This window comes from Neurospora hispaniola, assembly GCF_033458365.1.
Source record: "Neurospora hispaniola strain FGSC 10403 chromosome Unknown B0T23scaffold_2, whole genome shotgun sequence".
NCBI classification, from domain to species: Eukaryota; Fungi; Ascomycota; class Sordariomycetes; order Sordariales; family Sordariaceae; genus Neurospora; species Neurospora hispaniola.
The window spans coordinates 944310-968249 of record NW_026944407.1 but is presented as its reverse complement, the minus strand read 5'-3'; the positions used below and the strand labels follow the sequence as shown (position 1 = coordinate 968249).

General features: G+C 52.1%; 8 protein-coding genes across 8 annotated transcripts; 4 read left to right on the top strand and 4 right to left on the bottom strand.

The window, feature by feature from the left end:
* Nucleotides 1-1945: 1945 nt before the first annotated feature.
* On the top strand, nucleotides 1946-4467 carry B0T23DRAFT_393181 (uncharacterized protein; the record flags this gene model as incomplete). Its single annotated transcript, XM_062838063.1, has 4 exons — nucleotides 1946-2171; nucleotides 2229-2890; nucleotides 2959-3880; nucleotides 4079-4467. The coding sequence occupies 4 exons, from the start codon at nucleotides 1946-1948 to the stop codon at nucleotides 4465-4467; spliced, it is 2199 nt and encodes a 732-aa protein (XP_062695124.1).
* A 3684-nt stretch (nucleotides 4468-8151) lies between these two features.
* Nucleotides 8152-9130, bottom strand: B0T23DRAFT_393180 (uncharacterized protein; the record flags this gene model as incomplete). The annotated part of the gene is made up of 4 exons (XM_062838062.1): nucleotides 8152-8437; nucleotides 8570-8686; nucleotides 8793-9002; nucleotides 9087-9130. 4 exons carry the CDS (start codon nucleotides 9128-9130, stop codon nucleotides 8152-8154), a joined length of 657 nt encoding a protein of 218 aa, XP_062695123.1.
* An 816-nt stretch (nucleotides 9131-9946) lies between these two features.
* B0T23DRAFT_312323 (Clavaminate synthase-like protein) lies at nucleotides 9947-11336 on the top strand (the record flags this gene model as incomplete). Its single annotated transcript, XM_062834680.1, has 5 exons — nucleotides 9947-10190; nucleotides 10241-10471; nucleotides 10528-10595; nucleotides 10655-10824; nucleotides 10892-11336. 5 exons carry the CDS (start codon nucleotides 9947-9949, stop codon nucleotides 11334-11336), a joined length of 1158 nt encoding a protein of 385 aa, XP_062695122.1.
* A 3052-nt stretch (nucleotides 11337-14388) lies between these two features.
* Nucleotides 14389-16969, bottom strand: B0T23DRAFT_67440 (tyrosine-protein phosphatase CDC14). The gene is made up of 3 exons (XM_062841630.1): nucleotides 16814-16969; nucleotides 16295-16597; nucleotides 14389-16233 (listed from the first exon to the last, which is right to left on the bottom strand). Exons 1-3 carry the CDS (start codon nucleotides 16869-16871, stop codon nucleotides 14627-14629), a joined length of 1968 nt encoding a protein of 655 aa, XP_062695121.1. The 5' UTR covers nucleotides 16872-16969; the 3' UTR covers nucleotides 14389-14626.
* On the bottom strand, nucleotides 16935-17575 carry B0T23DRAFT_67444 (uncharacterized protein). Its single transcript, XM_062841631.1, has one exon. The coding sequence runs from the start codon at nucleotides 17507-17509 to the stop codon at nucleotides 17069-17071; it is 441 nt and encodes a 146-aa protein (XP_062695120.1). The 5' UTR covers nucleotides 17510-17575; the 3' UTR covers nucleotides 16935-17068.
* A 544-nt stretch (nucleotides 17576-18119) lies between these two features.
* B0T23DRAFT_67432 (transcription factor Pcc1-domain-containing protein) lies at nucleotides 18120-18803 on the top strand. Its single transcript, XM_062841629.1, has 2 exons — nucleotides 18120-18295; nucleotides 18493-18803. Exons 1-2 carry the CDS (start codon nucleotides 18264-18266, stop codon nucleotides 18776-18778), a joined length of 318 nt encoding a protein of 105 aa, XP_062695119.1. The 5' UTR covers nucleotides 18120-18263; the 3' UTR covers nucleotides 18779-18803.
* A 485-nt stretch (nucleotides 18804-19288) lies between these two features.
* Nucleotides 19289-20987, bottom strand: B0T23DRAFT_402088 (WD40 repeat-like protein; the record flags this gene model as incomplete). The annotated part of the gene is made up of 2 exons (XM_062838638.1): nucleotides 19289-19871; nucleotides 19975-20987. 2 exons carry the CDS (start codon nucleotides 20985-20987, stop codon nucleotides 19289-19291), a joined length of 1596 nt encoding a protein of 531 aa, XP_062695118.1.
* A 1031-nt stretch (nucleotides 20988-22018) lies between these two features.
* On the top strand, nucleotides 22019-23629 carry B0T23DRAFT_309601 (Endonuclease/exonuclease/phosphatase; the record flags this gene model as incomplete). Its single annotated transcript, XM_062834528.1, has 1 exon — nucleotides 22019-23629. The coding sequence occupies one exon, from the start codon at nucleotides 22019-22021 to the stop codon at nucleotides 23627-23629; it is 1611 nt and encodes a 536-aa protein (XP_062695117.1).
* Nucleotides 23630-23940: the final 311 nt, after the last annotated feature.

The window sequence follows — 23940 nt, the reverse complement described above, 5'->3', positions numbered from 1 at the left end:
CCGTCGACTCTTGGTTCTCCACCGGATGACATTGCAACAAGTTTGGGGATTCAGCTTGGCCGACGCCCGTGAGACAAGCCGACCTAGGCGCCAAAAAAAGTTCCTCCCAAGTACCTTTCCTCCCATCTACCACTGTCTGCTACCTACTGCCCGACATAGTAGAGATAACACCCGAAACTCAGTTGGCAACTCCTCCCCTGTGAGGTCCCCGTTTGTTCTTCACCGTCCTGCGGCCAAGCCGTTTCTGGGTTGAACACCACAGCATAGCGCCTTCACCGGCCAATTTACCTCACGGCCACCGCACACATTGTCTCCATCTACTGTCGTCAGATCCATCAACCTGCCTGCGGGGTGACTGATCTATCCCGTCTGCTTACTCCGGGATTTTGCTTCCGCCTTCATCGTCACTCAAATCACTTCTGGAACTGGACAGCAGAGCAGTTCGGCTTGATTTTAGCTGCATATTCTGCTGTCGAAATCTGTTTTTGTCTGTTGGACGTCTCCATTGTCTGGATATCGTCGGCTCACAGGCTTGGCCACTCGCCCGCCATCTATCTGTTTGAGCTCTGCAGACATTGGCCTCTTTGCGACGGCACCTGGCCTCTTGATGGTAGGCCAAATCAAGTCGGAGAAGGAGAGCATTTTGTTACTCGGGCAAATTAGGCGTTGGGTTGGCGGCACTCGAGCGAGAAATCTGTGCTACCGTCCACAGACAGCTCGCTTCAAGGTTGCCTCCCTTCCGGTTCCTCACCGGCACCTCCACTCCTCACCATCAGCCTTCCTCTCTCCTCTCACCCCTCCCTCATTCTATCTCAACGGGTTACGGTTCTGACACCCACAGCTGCACTCTTCGCTCCTCTTTGTCACGCTGTCTGCAGCTCTCCATTGATTCATCGTTACGGCCTGCTCTCTCCGGGGCGATGGCGCTCCTGTGAGGATGCCCGGTCTCCGCAACAACCTCACTTCAGTCCCCAACGTCCCCTAGGTACACCTTGGTACTGAAGCGGCCCTCTCCTTGCTTACTTGCAGTCTACACAGCGGTACCGGGGTGTTCTAGTGCTGGATGTCATTTGTTTCCACCGTGCTTCTATTCCACCTACTACCCTACCTTACCTAATACGGCACACCTGGCGGTACCCTTCGACAAAGTACACCCACCCATCCTCGTTTGCCCGTGTTTCTCGCCCTGTCAGACATACCTCCACAGTCTTATTCCCTCCGCCATGGTAAGAGACACAATTTCTTTCTTCCCGGTCGCGGTAGGCTGCATGGCCCCAGAACGAAGATCTCCATATCTGATCATCTTCTGTGCCTGCTAGCTAGACCGTCGAATGTTTCCCAAACTTACACTCCCCCATCACATTCGCACACACATACATACATACATGCATACTTACATACATACATACGCCTTCACACTCTTCGCTTCTTCCGGGTCATCCTACCCATACCCCTACACCAGCCCTCCTCCCCAATTTCCATGTTTGCCATGGCCCGCCTCACCGGTCCTGGCGCACCACTTCTTTGAGCGCTCACTCTCTCATCTGCCCTTCTTGTTCATCCGATGTGCGGTGAATTGATGTTACTTGTATAGAACCCCAATTTAAGGAAGCGCCGGGCTTACTGTCCCGAGCAATCGCCTGCCGAGCCAGTACTTCAGGACTTCCCTCATCGATCATCGCCCGGATGTTTTGAGACCCCACCCCTGCCGCTCAACAACTACTTGCCGCTCAACAATCAGTATATACTTAGGCAGGCCCCCGACATCGAGGTGACTATCACAGTGTCTCTTTACGATCTGTTGAACTTGCATCGTCCAGAACAGCGACAGTTGTTGCTTGAGAAAGCCGCACCGAGTCTCGAGGTCCCAGTTGGCACTCTTCTGGAACTCACCAAGCTGCAGTCGTACTCCCAAAAGAGGCCACGTCTCAATCCACCCCTCACCATGTCAACATCATATACGGACGATGCATCTGGGCATGAGAAGAGCCAAGAGAAGTCGCCACCCAGAGGGCGATCAAATCATGATCCCAACAACGAGTTCCGCAAACCTTCTATTGCCTTTGCTGCTGAGCCTGGCTGTTTCTCGCCAAGTTGGAGTGGCGGGCCATTAGCAAGCTGCCTCGGAGATTACTTGTGCCCGCCATTCTCAAGCTTTATCGGCCCTTCAGGTAAGTTCACAGGTGTTGGGAGAGATGGTAAACCCGCAATTCTGACTGTGGCTGCAGAATACTCACCCCTCCCACCTACCACACAGCATGAGTATGGCGGTGTCAGACCAGCTATGGTTGATGGCGTGGCATCCTTTCAGCCTACCACCCCAGTCTCCATGAGCTCGACATCTGTACCATCAGATCCGATAAACCTATTCGGGAATGGTGGTGATCCAGAAATTAGGGATCCTTTCTTAGCCAGTTACCCGCCACTTCAGCCTACTCCACTAACTGGAATGCAGCCTTTGACAGCCAGAGAAGAGATGATTTATCCCACCACTTCGCCAATCGCTAACTACGATGGTTCGCCTGACAGCTCTCGTGCAGCAGTGAAGAGTGCTGGTGTCCGGCCGCCCCAGCCGCATCTTGGGAGTCCCACAGTTACATCACTCATCTCAAGCAGCTATCTAGCTGAACTTGACCCTTCAGTGTATGGACGGACGAGAAGTATGCCGGGCACACATCAAGGTTATAATATGACCGAGCAAGCTTTTGGCGTGAAGAATGATGCGATCAGATACGAAATGCAACAGCGATCCTCAGCATTTGACATGTTTCCCCAATCAAGAACCATCTCAGCCAGACGTGGCCCCTTCAAGAACCACGACCAGCGTGAACAGACAGCTCACACCAGGAAAATTGGAAGCTGTATCAGGTGCCGAATGCAGCGAATTCGGGTCAGTAGTACTTTCTGTTGCATTGGTCATTGGACCACCCCTCATTAATGCAATTTTGCTCTACGTAGTGCAACCTCGATCCTGAAAATGAAAAGGGACCCTGCCTGGGATGCAAGAAGATTGCGGCAAACACCACCAAGATCTACCGGTTGAACTGCCTGCGTTGGAAGATCATGGACATCAAGCTCTTCAAGCCTGGTCAAGTCAAGGACCACAAGTGGACCGAGCGCTGGAAAGACAGCGTGGTAGATGACATTGGAAACTGGGCCTCTTCGGAAGTGAGGACAATCAGAGTCACCGAAGGGTATACCGGTAAATGGATCGAGCTCCAGGTCCGTCAGTTCGAGCCGCAGCCTGGCGACAGCCTATACAGAAAGTGGGTTTCCAAGAACGGCGAGGTTAAGCGAGCCGAAGTCCCGGCCTTTGCTATCGTCGACATGGAATCCGCCAAGACCTCGTTCAACGAGTACATCAAGCGGGCCCTGGGAAACTGCTGCACCTATCTGCTGCGCAAGGAAAGGCTCCTCCAACGTACATACTCTCTTGCCATTAAGATCATGAAGCACTCATCCACGCACGAAACCGAACGCAGGCTGATCAAGAGCACTCTCGATCTCTGGATGTCAGTAAGGCTGACAACCAAGTCGTTCGAGATCGTCGGGGAGGAGAGGCTAGGCATGCCGCAGGATATTATCGATGACCCGGACAGTCCTTTATGCGGCAAGATCCCGCTGCCCCCGGTTATGGGAGCGCAGATTGATTCCATCCTGATCCACCAGGTCCAGCCCCAACTTCGCCGAGACACGCTGGAGGAGCTGCAGAAGATGACCCAGGAGAAGAAGCAGAGAACATGGCTTACCACGTATCTGGTGACGTTTATCCTGTTACACAACATCGCCCTCATCACCAAACACGACGCAGATTACGCCAAAAAACACAACCTGGGGAGGCGATTTGCCAGGGAAGACAGCGTCAGAGAGTACAACATTGGTGAGTTACTTGGCTGCCTACCGACTTGACTTGCCCAAATTTCGATCTCCCCCGGAGCGGGGCAAATCTAGAACCAGAGTGTCACGGTGCTGTTTGGTTATTTTCTGTTCCGGGTTTCCTTGTTCGTGGTTATTGGGCCATGTGACCATGCGATGCATATTTGACAGGCACGTCATTGACTGATGAAACAAAAAACAGGGGCGAATACACTTCTCGCCTACTTCCACTATTGCAACCGGGCAATCTACCCATTCTCTGAGGAATGCAAGGATCCAGACCTCCAAAGCCTGGCGGAGCTTGACGGAGACGCCATGCGATTCGTGCGCGAGACACGGAATTTGGTAGCTGAACATAGTGAGTTGTACTCTTACAATGCTGCAGATACATTTATACCTACCTACCTTGCCCCAAATATCAAACATAGGACACATGGCGGATGCGAGTTGGAGGCTAACTTTTGTTTTTCCTCTTTTCCTGGAACAGAATCAGATTGGGAACAAGTGTTGGCGAGAGAAGAGTACGAGGACCAGTACTACTATGTCAGTCAGCTTTATGAGCCAAACTGGCAACCTCGAGTCATGACCTAGACTCTGGGATGGATGCTGGTGGTGATGGGGCTCTTGGCTGTGCTGGTTGGTAACTGACCCAACGAACGGGTGGTGGTCCATATGTTGTCGTGTGCTATCACGGTCCGTCGACGAGTTGGTTCCAAGTTTACAGGTCGTGTCGTCTGCAAGTGAGCGGAAGTAGAAAATTGAGGAGGCTGTCTCGATGCCATGGCTGGATAACTGGATATTTGTTGCAGCTGGGGGCTAGGCCAATACCAGAGAAAGCACGCAGCCCACATTACAATCGCATGCCGCAGAAGCAGGAGCAGGACCGGCGGTCGTTGCGGACACCCCCGTGTGAGTGTATTAGAGGGATGAAGATGAGGCGCATCGAGAGTAAAAGAGGGAAAGAGGTGGGACAGGGCAGCGTTTGGATTGTCCTGTCCTGGCACATCCCGGCCAAAAATCCCCCTCTCTCGGCCAAAGGACGCATCCGGTTGGGGGCGTGTTGCGTGCTGTTAAGTTGCTTGGTGTGTGTAAGGGATGAGTCAAGAGCAACAAACTAGGTTCCTTGGCCAGGAAGAGGACGACAGAACGCTGGATTTTGGCTCTTTTGCTGAGAGTGGAAGCAGGGAATAGGGCGAATGAATGTGTGTGTAAATAGGTATGGATTCGCATGATTCGTTCAGTTTGGTGTTTGTCCATATGGAAGCATATGGTTCAATAATTCACTTTGGAAGAATCGTTTCTTTGCATGACTCGAGATTCTCCGTCCAATCGTGTTGGCATGCTGTAGACAACAGAAGTGGAAGTTACATGCCTACCTAGGTTTAAAGAAATACTTGCTCTGTCTACACAAATGTTCAATCCAGTCAGTAATGACGGAAAGTGATTCGTCCTTTGCTATTGGTTGCTCGCAGGACTCGGTCTGCAACCTGGCACCTTCCTTGCCGCTGTGAGCTTCAGCGAATGCAGGCGCATCTGCGATGTGTGTCACCACTTGTCCAAAGACGGATGATTGCGCGATGACGGCGGATATATTTCTGGAGGTATGTATCAGACCTTGTGGGTGCCATTCGAGGCCTGCCACCCACGAGTACAGTGAAGAGAAATGCATGAAGCCGGCCAAGTAGTTTACATACCAAGTACCTAGATATAGGAAAGGGGGGTAGAGGTGGTCTGTCGGCTGAACAACCCGACATCAGGCGAACCAGGTGGGTGGGCCCGCTGTAGGATGACGGGGAATGCGGCGAGGATCGTCGGCTGTCGCTGTGAACATCCCCGTCAACATGATCCATGATGTTCCACCTTGGTAGTAACCCCGGCTCGCTGGGGTCACTTCATCACAGCTCAAAACGGCAAGAGAACCACTTTTCAGAACTACACAGAAAATGTTCTTCCCAAATGATAGGCTAGTGTCTTCTCTTTTGCCGCTTTACACTACCAATAGTGTAGTTTGCTAGCTATCTACGAACAACAATGCCTGGAGCCGGGATGAACGGAACAGATGGCATCTGCCTCAATCAAAGAGAGAAGGATGGATTGCCGTCTCAAGTGAGCGCAAGCAAGCACCGAGCACTCATGCATTCTCCCGATGAAGCTGTCAAGCTAAAGCACCTCTACGTACATCAAGCCAGATACAGGACTCGCTAAGTTGCAAATATTTGTTGAGGTTGTTTGCTACATGTCTCACCTTCAGTGCGGCTCCTTGCGGCGACGTTCATCGCATGTCTTATGTACTCTACCCCAGCAAGGCGGCGGGTCTGGGGTGGTGTGGGTGCACGGGGCGGGGCGGGGCGGAGCGGCCGGGCGGGGGCGGGTCGTTTCTCAGACCTCCAGTGGGTCCTTCCATCCTAGAGGTAACTTCCATCCCTGCCTTTTGATGCGCGATGCCATCCAGGCTTTGACGACTACCTACCTCCCTACCTACCTACCTACCGTCACCACATATCATGGCAGGTACTACCCATGCCTTGTTTGCACATTCCTCTGGTCTCTCCAAGCTCTAGCATCCGGCCAGGTAAGATTGAAGGAATCATTTTGCGGCCTCCAACTGAATCCCATCGACCATTTCTACATGTACACCATCCCCAAATTCTACCTCACTCGGATCTTGCCCCGAGATCCTGCCCATCCAATGAAGCCGACTCTTCGAGTAGACAGGGACATATCCCAGCTGGACTTCAAACGCCATCCTGTGAGCTGCAATTCTGCGTCTGAAGTCTTATCTGCTGTACGCCTGCCAGCCTACCGCTGCCACATCTCTCACACTATAGGTCCTGGGACCTTGCTGCTCTTAATTCAGTTCAAATCCTCGAAGACATGAACCCAGCTACCTGAATATCACCATTTCAAGTTGCTAGAGAGCAACTTTCACTGACAAAGTCAACTTACCAGCTGGTACGATCTCGCCGGTTACCTTACCCCCCTTTTTTTTTACCTCGGGAACTAGGTAAGCGAACTCGGGGGGGGGAAGTGTCTCCTATTTCTTGATGGTGTGAGCAGAAGCCGGTCCGCCGCGGCTTGGCCACGCAGTCGGCCGATTCAACATGGCAGAAGCACCGTACCGCTGTCACCACTGTGTATGCTTCGATACGGCTCCACGCAAGATTGCCCAGATTGGGCTAGGTAGCAAGACGGGCACCTACTATACATTGGACACTCACTCTTTCCTGCTGCTTCTAGACTGACTGCGCATGGCGAGCTGCTAGCCCAACAAGTTTCAATATGTTCAACGGAAAACGTCCCGGCCTCTTCCGCCATGGATCTCACCAACCTTCATGGGTAAAATTGGGTGAATCCAAAACGACACACGATCAACCAGGCACCGGTTGTCCGGACATGCCCGCGAGTCGTCTCTCATCCGTTGCTCATTGCCGACTACTCTTTGCGAAAACCTATGAGATGCGAGCCATAAGGCATAACTCGTGTCATCGGCTGTCTTCAACGGGCCCCTGCAGTGACCCGTTGATCTGTGATCGCACCCTGTACTAACTACTCAGACCTAGTCGTCACTCGGTCAGTTGTTAGGCCAACCACTCAACATACTCTCGCCTACTGTGTGTTTGCTGGTTTTCGGAAAGTGCGAGTGTGGACAACTTGGTCTTGCCGTCTTCACACCCATGAAGGCTGAAGACCAACGAAGATTGACGTGGATTCTCCAGATTCTGAACTGCAATGACGTCCTCCTTTGTTAGCCACGAAACAGAATTTGGTCACCGGTTGGCACAGGTTGACCAGACAGGCACCGTGAGTGACACCAAGTCCGGTTGCTGCCCATCTCAAACAAACGATCACACACCAACACTTGCACATCCTTTCTTTATGTACGATGCAGGATATGGTACAAATCATCCTTAATTTGATTTCCTTCATTTCGGCTCTCAGCCATCGTCCTCAATTCCACTTGGCCACTGGACAGCCCCAAGCTGAGGCACCAGCATTGTCCGGGTATCGTTCTTAACCTGTTACCTTCGGTGAGCCTTTGCTTTCAACCATCTCCCATATTACAGCCCTAGTTGAAGTTCGCTCAGTCTCGCTCAGCTGTATTTTGGGTCACACAAGTCACACAACATGGCGGGAAGGCAATGGTCATCAAGTCCCCTCCATGGTCCCTTCATTTTCTCCCTCCTCCGGGACTGACGCCGAGTCAAACCGACAGGTTCGACAACTGGTTGTCGGGACACTCAGTTTTCGTCCTCATTCTTTCCTTGTCTTTGTTTCTCACCGACCGTCAATCTGCACCCAGCTGGGTCTCTCTTGCTTCAAGTTTGGCGATGTGGCAACTCTGCGTAGCCGGACTTGCGAATCACCGTGCGGCAGCAAGTGTGCATCGTGTAGTTGTGTGTTCAGCTTGTCGCTCGGGCTGGCGCAACGACCGTAGAGATTCGGCTGTCGTGTGCATCGTGCCTGCTGGTCGAATTTGTTCTCGGCTCTTTTTCGAAGGCCCATCACAGTTTCCGCCGGCCCTGTGATGTGAGACGTTCTACTTCCGGCTCGCCACCATCGACTACTTACCTAAGTATGCTAAGGTAGGTACAGCTGGCAAGTGGAAACTCTTATCCGGTCCCCGGCGAACTCTTCCTAGCAATGTTTGACGTGATGATCACCTTTGCAATGCCTGTTCTTGCATGTCACTTACGCTACTTTGTTGGGGACATGAAGCCCGGCCCCGTCTTTACCGGGTACTCCTATATCTAGTGTATCGCCTCGGGAGAGAGCCGCCAGGGCCGGTTCCTGCACGGTCCCCGATTCCGGGCTACACATTACCATGTAGCCTAGAGTGCTCTAGTCACCTTGCTGACATGTATTGCTCTTCTTTTCTTCTTTTTGGGAATGTTTGCTACACCTGAGCTACAACAAACCTCAAACCCATGCAATTCCTATCTGGCGCTGCATGTCCTTTCCAGCTGAGCCTAGCCCTTCCGTCACCGCGGATGCCAGAAAGGTGCCATGTCACCACCGACCATGTCCTGTGGTGGCCCAGGACCGGGGATGGGACGCCACTTTCGACATCAACCCGTAGGGCTTTCCTTGTCCCGCAATATCCCCAACCATGGCTCTGGGTTTGATATCTAAACAAGAAGTTACAGTGATGCTTCTGTCCTATCTAGGCTCCATGTTGTTGTGTACTATCTACTTCCCCCAGGTTACCTCACCTATCGGCCACCCATGCCCAGCTCACTGACATCAACATGGTCATTAGGTAGGTACCTTGCACGACCCTCTTGCAGGGGAAACTGTACACTCCCTGTCAGCAACTTCTTTCTCTTTCATTTCTTAGCGGCAGCTTAGAGATCCACTGCTGTCTCCAATTCCGGCAAGTTTGACTTCGACACCAACTCATATACTGTGCTTGTGGCATGAACTCGACCTTGACAGCTTCACCGGCCTGCACTTATCCTTCTGGTTCACAACATGTCGTCGGCAAGAAGCATCACGTTGATCAACGGTACCGTTCGTACCTGCACCATCGTCGACGGAAGCCATGACGAGACTCGTGTCTCTTTCCGTATTCGAGTTCAGAAAATCCTCCTGTCAAGCTCCTAAGCGCTAGCGCAGTCGACCGAGTCGAGACTGGTTTCCTTTTCGTTGACCTGGCAAGAGGACTTCAAGTTTGACCCGGAGCTGCCTATGTGTTACGTCTATCCAAAAGCCAGTCCGGTTTTTTGATAAAAGGCCAGACATCTCCTCAATCTTTTCTTTGTGATCTTGTCAACCAGCCGATCTCACCTCAACTTAAAAGTGACTTTCCAGCTTTCCAAGGTCTCGACAATCCGAGTCCTTGCTTCAGTTCATATATTCAACAACCCAGCATCCACCAGACCACCAAGTGAGTGCCATATTCCTGCCTTGGGAACCGTGAGTCGCAAGTCTTCCTCCTGCCTTATTGAGATAGACAGTGGCTCGCTGAGGTGAGTGGCATTTATTAGGAATGTATGCAAGGGCACCCCTGAAGCTAACATTTACCGCGCAGCTATACACGAAGCACCCCACCTATCAGACGACTACCTGCACGATGTCTTCAGTCAATTCTGGGCCTGTTCTCGCCGCGGCTATTGCTCCAATCGTTGGCAACAACGACTTCCCCTTTGCCGCCGCAACCAATGCCGAGGCCCCAGCTCTTCCTAGCGGCTTTCCGTCTGAACTGAGATCCAAGTTGGCTTGGACTGGGTCTGACTTTGCCGATGAATCCAAGTACATCTTGTGTTTGACCGGCACTGACTTGGCCGAAGTCAAGCAGGCTATTGCCGAATACAAATGTAGGTTGCTCCCCATTAGGTTCCTTGGTCATCACACTGACCGCGTACAGCTCTTGACCAGGATGGTTATCTCGTCGAGCCGAATTCCTTCCAGCTTCCCACGCTCGGTTTGAAGCTCAGAGCACTTGGACAGGATGTCCATTTCGGCAAGGGTTTTGGCGTAATTCGGGGCCTTGATCGCGCAGCTTTCTCTGTTGAGGACCTGACATTGGCCTACATGGGTCTCCAATCGTACATCGCGGAGCAACGCGGTCGACAAGACAAGCGCGGTAACATGCTCGGTTAGTCAAACGTTGTGGTGGCATTCATCATGCTCTGTGGCTGACATCTCGAATAGTGCACATTGTTGTGGATGACAGCACCAAACAGGCTGCTGAACATCATCGCCACTCGAACAAGTCCATAGTGAGTGGACAACGCAGTATTGACAGGCCATTGTAAATTTGACTAACCCTTTGTTGCAGACTTTCCACAATGAGGAGGCTGGCGATATTGTCAGCTGGTTGACGAGGAGCACAGCTGCAACTGGGGGCAAGTGTATTATTGCTTCTGCGTACACCATCTACAATGTCTTGGCTGCCACTCGACCCGACATCATTCGGACTTTGGCGCGCAGCGACTGGCCCTTCTCCATGTAAGTGATTACCATCACACAGGCCTATCTCACGTTATCAAGACTCCATTTAACATGTCCTACTCAGGCCCCGCTTTCAATGCCGTCCGGTGATATTTTACGAAGATTCGAAGCTCATCATGAACTTTGGCCGAGCGGCTCTTCTTGGGAACCAGGCCCATCCCCGTCCTCAGCATCTGCCATCCTTGACTGCTCGTCAGGTGGAGGCTTTGGATGCAATTGAGGCCATCGCGAAGGCGTCTCAGATGGAGATTCAAACCCAGGCTGGAGACATACATTTCATCAACAATCTGGCTGTTCTGCACCGTCGGGAGGGCTTTGTGAACGGAGAGGACGCATCTACTAAGCGCCATCTGGTTCGCATGCGTCTTCGAAGCACCGAGCATGGTTGGCCTATTCCCAAGGAACTAACTCAAGAGTGGGACGAGGCTTTCAAGAACAAGGGCATCAAGCGCTGGCATCTGGAGCCCATGCCAGCGTACTATTTCCCCCTCCGCCAGCAGCCCAACTGAGTCACGGTGATTTTAACGAAGACGTATACAATGACACGGTATCAAGTGGACGCGTTTCCTCTATCATTTCTGCAAAGAAACAAAATAACAAAAAAAAAGCTTATCGGTCTACGGGCGCGGAGCATAGCACTGGTCCGAGGGTCGGTTTTAGGACCTGAAAAGTATTGGCCATGGATTTTCTAGGCACTAACCACTTCTCACACTAAAGTATCTCTTTTTGTTGTAGGTTAGGGAATCTTGGGAATGATCTGTGTCAACAGCCTTAGCATACCGTTTTTTCCCACTGAACCTGGCAGTTTCGGTGCGAAAGAAGCATACATATGCACGGCGGGATTAGCTGTATGCGAGGAATCAGGCCAATGGGATCCCCTCATTCTTCATTCTTCCTAGCTAGTGCCTTTGGCAAATCTCTTACAGATACTAGAGCTACCTTCGGCATAGTGATCGGGCGAGCTTTATTCCTTGGAGTGTTCAACGCCAAGAGGGTGTCTCGGACGAGCAGGTTCGGGTATCATTACAGGTGTCATTGCTATACAGCTCATATGCATGGTTAGAGAATACAGCAGTTGAGCAATCGTGGTTTCCCATCTCAGATCTTCACTACGACCCCGAACGTATTTAATAGTGCCACGCTCAATATCCGCTTGGCGGCAATAACGCTATTTTGTAGTTTGGGTTATACTAGTGTACAAAAGAGATCCGATCAAGCCAAGATCAGACGCGCAGCACTTTGATAGGGCATGGACGGGACGATCACCCGCAACGGTAGAGGTACCGAGAATGATTGATGACCAGGGGATTGGGCTCCAGGGTTAGTGACACGCAGAAGGGCATCTACAGAGTGCAGCGCAATGAGCATGCATGCATACGTTCGGTTCGGTTTTGATAACACCAGGATGATGCGCGAGTGGGAACGGGTAACAGTTCTCTAAGTGTCCGCGGCGTGCTAATCCTACAGCGTTTCGACAGGCACATTTTACACACTTCATATATCTCTCTTACGCTGGACGGTGTTGTACGGAAATGAGGTAAACGTCGGGGACCAACGAGATAGTCATTCAGTTGTTTGCCGGCGTCGAGTTCATGTCTCACAGATGGATCCCCGGGCTATGGCTAGAGTTGCTAGTGCACTGCAAGGGCAATCATATGGGGAAATGAGTACGTATTTGAATCCTCCCAAACTTAACGACTTTGTGTACAATTGCTTGGTTGTCAGACTAAACTTAGCTTGATGGTGAAGAGAAGAATTAAAGATGCTAGTCTATTCTTGCTGTAAGTTCAATTTCTTATGAACCTATTATTCTTTTGCTTCCAGGTACAAACAAGTAGCTCGACTTTGAAGAAAAGTTACACAAATATATACTCTCCCTACTATTCTAAGTGGTTACGACTACTAGAGGCTTTTTACGGCACAGGATAGAATGTACCTAGTATCAAGAAGAAGCAAAGCAAGCGGCCTGATGGCTGGATGTAAGGTAGAGGGTGTTATTGTACAGACTTTAGTACTTCCAGTACTTGTTAAACAATGCGCCTGAGTACCTATGTTGAGCCCTTCCATGATGCGCGCGGACATAATTATGTTGATACTAGATTGTATGCACTATACGAGTAATTAAATATTCCAAGACACCATCAGGAGAAAATCTGTTGAAAGGCAATCTCTTGTATCAATCGATCCGCAAATTCATGTCATTTGCATTACATGGTCACGGTACCTCTGTCATCCGCTGTCCTCAGCTTCTTAGCGTGACGGACAACTCAAAAGACGGAACTTGAATGCCAAAGTGGCAGGAACTTCTTCATCATGATGACCATGAGTGCACGCAATGTAAGTACACCGCAGGGATATCTGTTAGAAGGGGTAGTAGAGCGATGAAATTTTACATAATTAAGGTCGAGTCCCACTAACAGATGTACATCTGCTTCAGTTTTTCTGGATCTTTGCTCCTTCGTTCCTTCCCTTACTAACTCCAATATTAGCTGGGGATAATGCCACGTGGGAACTGGACTCACAGTTGTCGAGTGGTTGCTCGACGGTTAGGAAGAAGTAACGATCGTTGCAGGGAATTGAATGAACAGTTTGTTTGCTCCACCGTTGGTAGCTGAGCTCACAACGCGGTGGTTTTTGGATGCACTCCTCTCGAAAGGAGCTGGGCTTAGCTGTTGATTCTCCGGTGCAGGTGTGCACGCATGGATGTCATGGAAAAGCTCCCACCAATTCAGTATTAAGTTCCGTCGCTTGATGCTGCAGTGCCTAGGGGATTCGGGGTTGCTGAGATGGCCATGTCAATAGTATCCTACCACTGACCGTCCGGCAACCATACCACACAGCTAACATATACTGTTAAGGTACGCTGAGGGCATTGCAACCGAAAAATCGCTACCCAATTTATCACCATCGCCTTCTTCACTTGTCCTTCGTGAGACAGCTACCGTAGACCGCGCATGGAGAATTGGACTCAATATTATACAGTACACTCACCTGACTGCACGGGTCAGAAGGTCACTCGCCGCAGACTTCCGGCCCTCGATGAGGATCTCCAGCTGAGGGCGACATCTCCGGAGGCGGCATGGGGCTTCTCGGCTATCCTACACAGTACGGAGAGGGGGAAGAGTAGTCGGGACCATGGTGCTGCACTGCAATGATGGCTGGGAGTGAACATCAACCGAAGTATCATCAGGCTCAGATTTCACTGGAAGCCAGAACTGCAACTGAAAAGCCGTGATATTGTTCGAGTGCCAGGCGTCTAACCGATCTGATCTTATCCATGACTCCGTACAGCAGTACTCGAACACAGAAACCTCATCATCCATCCATGACGAATCGAAAAAGTAGTCCAAATCCCAAGTGCACCAAAGAAGTCATGCCAGAATATGACCCGGCTTAGAAAAAAAGGAATCACCTTTGTCTCCTCGCCCTCATTCCCATGCTCATACCCATGCGATATATATCGTAGTATCCTTCACAACCCAAGTATGACCTTGCAAACCAGAAGAAAACGCCTCCAAAGACAAAACCTCTATGCCAGAGAGGCCGTCATGCATGAGAAAAAAATGAAGTGCTGATCATGCAAACGTGATGGTTAAAACAGTATGCTGCATCTCGCTCGCTGAATGCTCCAAGTTTGCTTGCTGCCACTGAGAAACCCAAGACTCCCAAAGGCATAACCCTATGCTCTTGAACGCACCTTTTCTTTTTGTATCTCAAATGAATCATGAAGCCAATGAATCGGAGCTTTCGTTTGTAACTCATCAAGTGAAGTATAGTCTCTTGACTCATGAGAATGGGGTCACATCCCACTTATTTTACGCATTGCCGATACAGCGGCCGGACTGGTTGTCGAGTTCCCTATACTCCCAACTCGTCCACTCGTCTTTCGAACACCAGCTTCTCTGACGCTCCCAGGTGGATGGCGTTTCGCACTAGTGTTGCCTCGTATCTTGGTCAAAACTCCAGACGCGGAACTAGTGCGTGGAGCGTGGTCGTGGGCCTTGATTCGTGCTGCGGCAGTACCAATGTTCTCGATATCGTTCGATGCATCATTATCCATGACTTGATAAACAGTCGTTTTCGTGGTAGCGGTTTGGTGGGTGACAGACCGTTCGGGGTGTTGTCCTGGTGAAGTTGGAGCGGCAGACTGTCTTCGCCGAGATCTTCGAAGATTCCATTCCTCCTCTGAACTCGGCCCTCTTGAGCTCTTGTGAACTGTAATCACCTCGGTTGTCACTTCTGTCATGGGAACGGGTTCTTCCTCCACAGTGGTCTGAATAGTTCCCCGGCCATATCCTTTCTGGCGATCTACTGCGCCCCGCTGCGTCTTCCTTGGCTGTCCTGGCGTAGGTGCGGGGAGGTAATCCTCTTGTACGCCGATGTGATTGTCACGCGCCGAGTCCCGGTCGATCTCGCCTAGCGGTGTCCGAACTGATCCTCTGTTAGAGGGTGTGGACACGCCGTTTTTGCTAGAGCTACGACCAATACTCGTCTTCGACACGGCACGGATAGGGGTGCTGGGATGCGCTGTCCCGTTAGCTTGAGCGGCGGCGGCGGCGGCGGCGGCTGCCATTTCTTTGCGCAGCCTCCGCTCAACCCGCTCCTCGATCCACCATTCCCGGAAGATGCCCTGGTTCAGATGTAACCAATGCTGCTGAGGCCCTACGACCATGCCTGGGCGCATAAAGCGCATGTAGGCAATGACCTCGTTTGCTGTAAATCCATGTCGGTAGATCAGGTAGGCGCCGATGAGGCAGCCTGTACGGCCGAGACCAGCTTTGCAATGAACAGCAATGCCCTTCTTCCTAGAGATGGTTTCATGGGCCATGCGGATAAATTTCCGTACGGTCGAAAGGGTAGGACATGTTCCGTCCTCAAAGATCATGTCGATGTGGTTGATTCCTAGGGCTTCGAAGTACGAGGGATTGTAGAGCTGCGAGTTCAGCCTAACGACAAGACCGATGTCTCGCTCCGAGAAATGCCTGAGGACATTTTTGAAGGGCTGCGGCAGCGTAGGATGTGCGTCGACGGCGGCTAGGGTCTTTGGCAGAAGTGACCACTGCTCGGTCCCCTCAGGGGTGGGAGCAACCGGGGTATGCTGAGGAGAGGCAAATGCCAGAAAGTTGGGTGTAATCCAGTTGAAGTCGCCGTGCTCAACTCTCTCAAACTTTTCGTACTCGTCAAGGTCGAATGTCTCCAACACGCAGCAGCCTTCCTCCTTGGCCTTCCAAACGCCGTACACAACGTCCTGAACCGTGATGCCGTAGTCGGCCTGGCTGTAGCCGGCGTCTCTGAACGGCATTAGAGGGGGGTCGACCTGGGCGACCGGCGCCAGAGCCAGATGCGGAGGCCACGATTGGATCAAAACCATGTAGCAAGCTAGTAGACAAGAGGCATTGGCACGACCTGAGGTAACATTGGTCAGCAATCATTGCTGTTCTCGAGGAGGCGGACTTAGATGACCTACTGCGTGGATCGGCCCTGCTCCAGAACACTACCGGCCTGTCTTTGTTCTCCTTGGCCCCAAGGATTTCGTGAAACTGCAGGGCGAAGCGGTAAAGGTGGCCGATGTGGAACGGGCCAAAATCGTGGTGGAAGGCATTATATAGAAGAGTATCGTCGACAGTAAAGTAGTATGGCTTCTTACGCTCCGCGACCTGGTCGATTGTTCGTTGAGAGCGCTTGCGCGGGGACCGTGGTTCAGGATCCGGGTAGGGAAACAAGGTATGCTCGGTAGGAGGTTCAGAGTAAGATGCGAGGTACAATCGGTCTGTAAAGGTTAGTATACTGTAAGGCAATTGCTGATATTGTAGAGGATATTCAAAGGTGCACATATTGGGACGGGCAGCTCCGTTGCGGAGCGGTGAACATGGGATGCGGGTGGATCATGAACATGGAGTTTTCGGACAACGGAGCCAGAAGCAAAACAAAAAAATGTAGCATCGATTAAGAGGACCGGAGCGGCGCACACATAGTTCACACGTACCGGGAATGTACTCGATGATTTGCCCCAGATTGCTGGAGTATCTGGAGGAAGGAGCCATGGCGTCGTGGCCTGGGAGGCTCAATAAGTCGACTGTTTATGTCGAGAGAGCGATTGGCGTTGCGACAATGCGCAGGCGCATGTACCGGGATAGTGATGCTGTGCAATGCAGTGAGCTATAGGAAGGCGGGAGCGAAGGATGTTAAAGTCCAATTCGATGTTTTGTCGTTAGGGGGCTACACTTTAGGTCGGCCAAAATTATGGTCGGATTGATTGACGGGAAGAAGGTGAGGTCGAGATCGCAGATCGTTTGCGAGCGATTGTGTGCCAACAAGGGAAACCAAGCAGCCAAGCTGGGCTAGGTAGGTATACCGCGAGGCAAGGGACTGTGTACTGCACTGCAGGGTGCGGGGTGGGATGAAAGGGCCAAAAACAAGAGCTAAAGCATCCAAAGAAGGACAAGAGGACACCGGCGGCGAGAATGCAATTCTTGTAAAGAACGAAGGCACCGGAGGCAGGAGAATTGAAGAAACAAAGGAGTGGGCAACTCGATGATGATGTGCGAGAGGAGGTCAGAAAAGACCGGTGGGTATGAGCTGGTTGCGGAGAACAGGTTTTGTAGCAGGTACGGCCTTTACCGGTACTTACCAAGAGCGGTGTTTTTGCTGGCAAGGTTGTATGTCGTGTGTGTATTGTCATTGGCAGGGACCCTGGCGAACTGGAGAACGAGCGAGGCCTTCACCTCACCTTCCATGCAGAGACCGCCTCCAAGTCGTAACTGATCTTGCCCGACCGCTGCCTGCGCCCGGGGTTTATTAGCGTGGGCCAGCGAAGAATTCGGGGGGCTTGGTATCTTCCAAAACAATTCACCGCCCAATAAGCGCGTTCAAAGCTCCATCTCACCCGCCGTTGTCCCGACAACCTTCTCTCTTGGCATCCGCAGTCGCGCCTGGACCAGTAACATCCAATCACTTCGCTCTGACGGGAGATCCCCCCCCCCCCCCAGAGCTCCACTTTCCAGCTGAGGTAGAGAGGGAGGTGTTGCCGGAGCTTGTCCTTTTTCTGTAAAGCCGCCATGATGCCTTTGCGCCCAGCACACGGCAACAACCGAATATCGAAACTCGCTCCCTGTTCAGCCAGCCTGCCGCCTACGACCTTGCGATAACTGTAGACGATAGTAACATCACTGCGGAATTGCCAGTGTGAGATACAGTTTGAGGTTCCTACAGAGTTTCGTACAAGGGCCTGTTATCGGTCATCACAGCCCAGGCACACTGTCGAAGAGCGCCTTTGGCAGACGCCGCGGCGGTTGGAATTTGACATTCGTCATCGGGTAGCGCTTACCACACAAACACCCCTAACAACCATTGAACGAGTGCCAGTTTGAAACCCTTGGTTCACGACAACATATTTCTTGCAAGTGTTTACTACGGGGTTATCAAAGACCGCAACCATGGCAACCGACGATAACTTCCCCTGCTCGCTGTAGGTCATTTGTTTTTGATTGTTACTTCATTCCTTCTTCTGATATGTTTTGATCATCTATTTATTTCCCAAACTTGATTTTTTTTTTCTATTTTTCATTTTGTACCACTCGTCTCATAAGACATCGTCACATCCTTGCTTCACTCAAACTCTGCATACCTTTCAAGATAATCGACACTGACACAGCAACCGACAAGAACACTTCGAGTGCCCTTCCCTGATGCTCGGTTAGCTTCTGTTGCCCTCCAGGCTTTGAGGGTGGACAAGGAGCTCTCCGGCCTCGTGAAGCGGGAACTTTCGACCGTTGCGTCTCCTGGCAGCGAATGTGCTGGGGAGACGGTCCTGCAAGTCGACTACAAGGCCACCACAAACCGCATGCTCCGCGTTGCCGTGAATTCCTTCATGGACAGCCTGGCGTTGGTGTTGGAGGTGCAGGAGGAGATGGATGTGGATGTCATTAAGTCTGAGAAAGCCAGCATCTGAGGGCTGCTTGTGTCGAGACTCTTACGGGTTCATTCCTGCTGCAGCAGACTCAATTCGCCCACTCTCCGCCCATTCTCATCTGAGGCAATAGATGATGCGACAGACATGGCGCCATGCCTCCGGACACCGAGCGGTTAGCAGGTAGAGGCAACAATGGTGGCTGATCACTAGAAGTACCTGTACGTATGCCTATCTCCTCGGGTATGAGGTGTTCCTACGACGCTTTGTCGGGACCTGCCATTTGGACTTGCTGTCTCTGGGCATCACATGACAATCCGCACCTGCTTCGAGTAGGCGTGTCATCTGTTCATAGACAGGCGGGTAAAGATACGAATCAATACAGTCACCAAAACAACGCAAGGAAGCTCCAAAGACATATCTATCCCTGCATTCAACCCTTAGCAGCGTTTGAATCATGGGATAAAGCTAGGTAAATGGGGTATCTGGTTTTGAGTGTGCTCTTACTTTCCTTGAAACAGTGGTCAGGTATCAGTCAACCTGTGCGCGATGCTATAGGTCATCGTCACCCATGGCTTCGTTGATCTCAATTCCTCTGCCATTGCCATGACCATTTGTCCCATCGATCGCACTGATGCCGTTCGGCTTGTCAAATTTTAACCGGCGTCCATGCTTTTTCCTCCGCACATTCTTGTAAACCTTGATAGTGCAATCCTGCCCAGAACTCACCATGGTGTCGCCGTTGACATCCACCCAGAAACAGACTCCCTCGTGGGCCTTCTCGATACGCTGTACGATTTGCTTGGATACCACATCCCACATCACAATATCTCCGTCTTCACTGGCTGACACGACAAATGGCTTGCCTATATTACCATGCCGGTAGTCGTCCTGTGTATCCTTGTTGTCGATCACCACGCCAAAACCTCCGCCTATAGAAAAGCCGCTGTTTTTATGGCCTTGGTATGTCTTCTTGACGGTTCCGGATACATAGTCCCAAAGACGAATGCTGTTATCGAGGTTAAAGGCGAGTACGAAGCGGCCGTTCGGGCTGAAACAGACATTGGTGACGGCGGGGTTGTCCTCGTGGACGAGCGTTCGGAGACATTGGCCGGTGGAGGTATCCCATATGCGACTGTGCACACACACAAAAATTAGCAACCATACACCATGAAGCTCGTGTTTTTTTTTTTTTTTTTTTTTTTTTTTTTTTTTTTTTCGGGCAGGGGAAAGCATACATGAGTCCATCCGTAGAGCAACTGACAACCAGTGTCCCATCACAGCAAAAGCCGATGCCGCTCACTGGGTCACTGTGAGCGGGCAAGCTTCGCATCAACCGACCAGCTCGCACATCCCACAGAAATACGGCCTCGTCATAACTCCCGCTGGCCAGAATATTCCCTTTTGGCGAAAAGGCGAGGCAGTAAACATAGTTATGATGTCCCAGTAGCGGACCCATTCCTGTTCTACCTCCGCGTGCTGTCCTAGCAAGCTGGCTGCCACCTCTAATGTACTCTCGTGGTCCTTGGCCACGGTTGCTTTCGTCCCCACAAGCGTGGGCGGGACTGGCGGTCACCCGGTCCCAGAGGCGGATGGCCTTGTCATCTGAACCGGTAGCCAAAGTGTTGCTGTCCGGTGCCCATGCCAAGCATGAGACTCCGGCCATGTGACCTATGAGGGTATCGAGGTTGTTGCCCGTGGTGGCGTCCCAGATCTTGACGCTGCCATCGGCGGAGGCGGAGGCGATCCATTTTCCGTCTGGTGATATTCGAACCTGGCTGATGGCAGCAGTGTGGCCGCTCAGCTCTAAGCGGGGTCGATAATTTGGTCGAAGCTGTTCGGCATGTGACTTGGACGGACGGCGGCCTTGGAAGCGAGAAGGCGATACGGAACGGGAGCGGTCGCGTATCGAGCTTGTTCGGGACCGTGACCGCGTGCGCGATCGAGAGCGAGGAGATCGGGATCGGGTTATGGAACGCGAGTACGAGCGACTCCTCGAGCGCGACGAGGTTCTGGACCGCGATTCGCGAGAGCTAGTTGCTGACCTGGAGCGGTATCGCCGTTGTTGTTCGTCTTCGTCAGAACGGGGACTGGTGCTTCTGGTTCTACTCCTCCCACTTCTGCTTCTGCTTCGACTTGCGCTTGCATCCCTGGTCCTGTTTGGGCTTGTAGGGAGACGGTCGCGGCGCGCTAACGGCCTGTGGGCACGAGATCGACCTTGGTATTCTGTTGTGTCTTCGTCGCGGTTCATTTCTTCGGCGGGTGAACTATATCGCGGCATCGAATTGGCGTCGTCGTTTGGAAGTCTACGGCGTTTGGGGTGAGGCGGCTCAGCAGCTGTGCCTGCGGGGGAAGCCCGGGCTTTGGGCATGTCGAGGGGAAGCTTTGCTTGAAAAGATGCCGTGCCGTCTAGGGACGAAAGACGCGGGCCTAGCTATTGATAGATGATGGAAGTCTGAGCTCGTGGGAACGCCAAGGTAATAGTAAAAGATAGAATATGTGGTTATAGATTCGTTTGTCGGGTTCTGTTGGCATCAGTCGGAGAGTGGAAGAAAGCTGAAAGTGGATGCGCGCGCACGCCAAGGTACCTTACCCGACTGTTTTGGGGGTGTAGGGGCGTGGGGCGGGCCACAAGTTCACTTGTTATCGGAGTCCATGTGCAAACCAAAGCCAACGGCGGGGCCTTTGTTACCATTCATAACCATGAATGGAAAGTCATTAATTTTGCTATAACTTGATGAGAGGAGCATGTTTCTTTGCCCAGATTGCAAGTTCGAGGTTTTTGTTTCTTTCATGTCCTCTGCTGTGAGATCCACCAAAGTCTGGATGTTCTTTTACGGAGGAGTCCGTATCAGAGGTACACTAATAAGACCACCTGTGTACATAATTGGTCAATCCGTCGGCTCCAGCCGTCGTTGAAGTTCCCGGGCCGTCTTGATCTCTCAAGATTTGTGGAGAGCCTCCACACCAACTCGGCAATATGTACGCCAAACCTAGAATGGTTTAGTTGGGCGTGTTCGAGGATCGAGAGATAGCCGCCGTGACCGTAATTTGGAAGGCGAGTGCACTTTGATTGTTTTCCAAAGTCTAACTAACACTCTGTATCATTATTGAAGAGCTTTGCTGACTTTCACTCATTCATTGCGGTGCATCCGTGTGGGCCTCTGATGAAGTTGCGGCTCCTCATTTGACATGCCATCTGACACGTCCTCTACTTATAAGAACACATCAACCGCATCAGACGACTTTGCTCATCAAGAACCATACGAACCCTCAGTCACGATGGCCGAGTTGCCCACCGAAATCTCCATCGTGACGCTCAACTGCTGGGGCTTGAAATACATATCCAAGCTTCGCCGCGAGCGTCTTACAGAAATCGGCCGCCAGCTCGCCATCGCTGACCCGCAGCCCCAGATAGTTGCGCTTCAGGAGTGTTTCTGCCACGAGGACTACCTAACCATCCGGCGCGAAACCCGCTACATCCTGCCATATGGCAAGTTCTACTTTGCCGGCGCCTTTGGCGGCGGTCTGGCCATCTTGTCCAAGTGGCCGCTTGAGGAGAGCACCATGTACCGCTACCCGTTAAACGGACGACCCACAGCTTTTTGGCGCGGCGACTGGTATGTTGGAAAGGGCGTTGCTTGTGCAAAGATCCGGTACGGCCCGGGGCCAAAACACATTATCGAGGTCTTTAACACACACACTCACGCCCCTTACGAATCCGGCCCCAAAGACTCATACATCTGCCACCGCACCTCTCAGTCCTGGGAGATCTCCAAACTCCTCCGCGGCGCCGCCGAACGGGGCCACCTCGTCCTCGGCCTGGGCGATTTCAACATGCTTCCCCTGTCCCTCGAGCACCAAATCGTCACCTCTCATGCGCCTGTGCAGGACGTCTGGCGCGTTCTCCATCCTGACAGTTCCGTCGGCCCAGCCTACCACCATGCCGAAAAGGCTCGGGGGCGGGCCGTCCCCACAGCCGAGTTTAACATCCTCGAGAACTGCGCCACCTCCGACGGGCCGTTCAACACGTGGCGCTGGCTGCCCAAGCAGCAGAAGCGGCTAGGTATCGGCAAGCCGGTGGTGACTGTCGACCCGAGCACGCCTGACCTGCGCGGAAAACGGCTGGATTACATATTTGCCGGAGCTGGGGACGTGACGGCTAATGGCGGGGGATGGGTGGTCAAGCGTGCGGCGGTTGGGATGATGATGCGGCATCCAGAGCTGGGGTGTTCGTTGAGTGATCACTTTGCTGTTGAGGCGACGCTCAAGTTTGTTCCTTTAAAACAGCAGCGTGATAACAACAACAATAACAACAGCCCTTTTAGCAACAGTCATCAAACCATCGAACCAACCACCACCCTCCTTAATGACGCCGACAACCATCTCATCCAAACGGGCACCTGCCTCCAGGAACCATCATCTCAAGGCACCAGTGTCGCCGAGGCCGATGCCGACACCGACACCGACGACAACCTCACCTACACAAAACAGCTCCTTGCCTTCAACTCCCCACCACCTCGCCTACCGCCCAGCGGCTACGACCAAATTCTCAGTCTAATCCACAAGTACGTAGCCCGCGAGCGGTCGCAGCTCAAGTGGCGAGCGTACCACTTCTTCTCATGGCTGGGAGTTTCGATCGGGTGTCTCGTCGCGGTATGGTTCGTCCCACGCAACTTTGTTGCCTTCATCCTCATGCTCGTCAGCACGCTGGGCTTGGTGGGCGGTACGCTAGACGGTCTGATGTCGCTTTTGTTTTTCAGGAGCGAGTTGCGGGCGCTGAAGGAGTATGAGTTCGAGATCTTGACGGCCAAGGCGCTGGCGGAGGGCAAGACGCCTGTCGTACAGCAGGTTGGCACTGGGGAAGATGTTGATGCCGGCAAGCAATGGTGACGGTTTCTGAGCCGGTGTGGCAACGCTGGCTACCAACAACTCCCAATGGATGAGTTCGAGCGTCTTCATTGAACGTCAGTCACTAGGGGAGCAGAAAGCAAGCGGCTCCCCAGCAACCAAGTTAGAATAACTACTAATGCTAATACTCTGTATTCCTATTTCTCTGACTTCGCACTTCTATCGGATATTCAGTTACGCAGTGTTACTAAAAAGCAAAACCTACCATGGCGTCTGATACTCGCGTTCGCCAACTCTACATCTCCCACTCTCCCCCGGCTGATCGCTCAGTCTTCTGAACAAATCGTCATCCA

Excerpts from the sequence above, each read along its gene's own strand:
- B0T23DRAFT_67440 (XM_062841630.1), bottom strand. The coding sequence starts at position 16,871 with ATGGCTCCTTCCTCCAGATACTCCAGCAATCTGGGGCAAATCATCGAG. Across the intron at positions 16,598-16,813 it reads AATCATCGAGTACATTCCCG|ACCGATTGTACCTCGCATCT; the intron begins GTACGTGTGAAC and ends TAACCTTTACAG. Across the intron at positions 16,234-16,294 it reads GAGCAGGGCCGATCCACGCA|GTCGTGCCAATGCCTCTTGT; the intron begins GTAGGTCATCTA and ends ATGTTACCTCAG.
- B0T23DRAFT_67444 (XM_062841631.1), bottom strand. The coding sequence starts at position 17,509 with ATGACAATACACACACGACATACAACCTTGCCAGCAAAAACACCGCTC.
- B0T23DRAFT_67432 (XM_062841629.1), top strand. The coding sequence starts at position 18,264 with ATGGCAACCGACGATAACTTCCCCTGCTCGCT. Across the intron at positions 18,296-18,492 it reads GATAACTTCCCCTGCTCGCT|AACACTTCGAGTGCCCTTCC; the intron begins GTAGGTCATTTG and ends GCAACCGACAAG.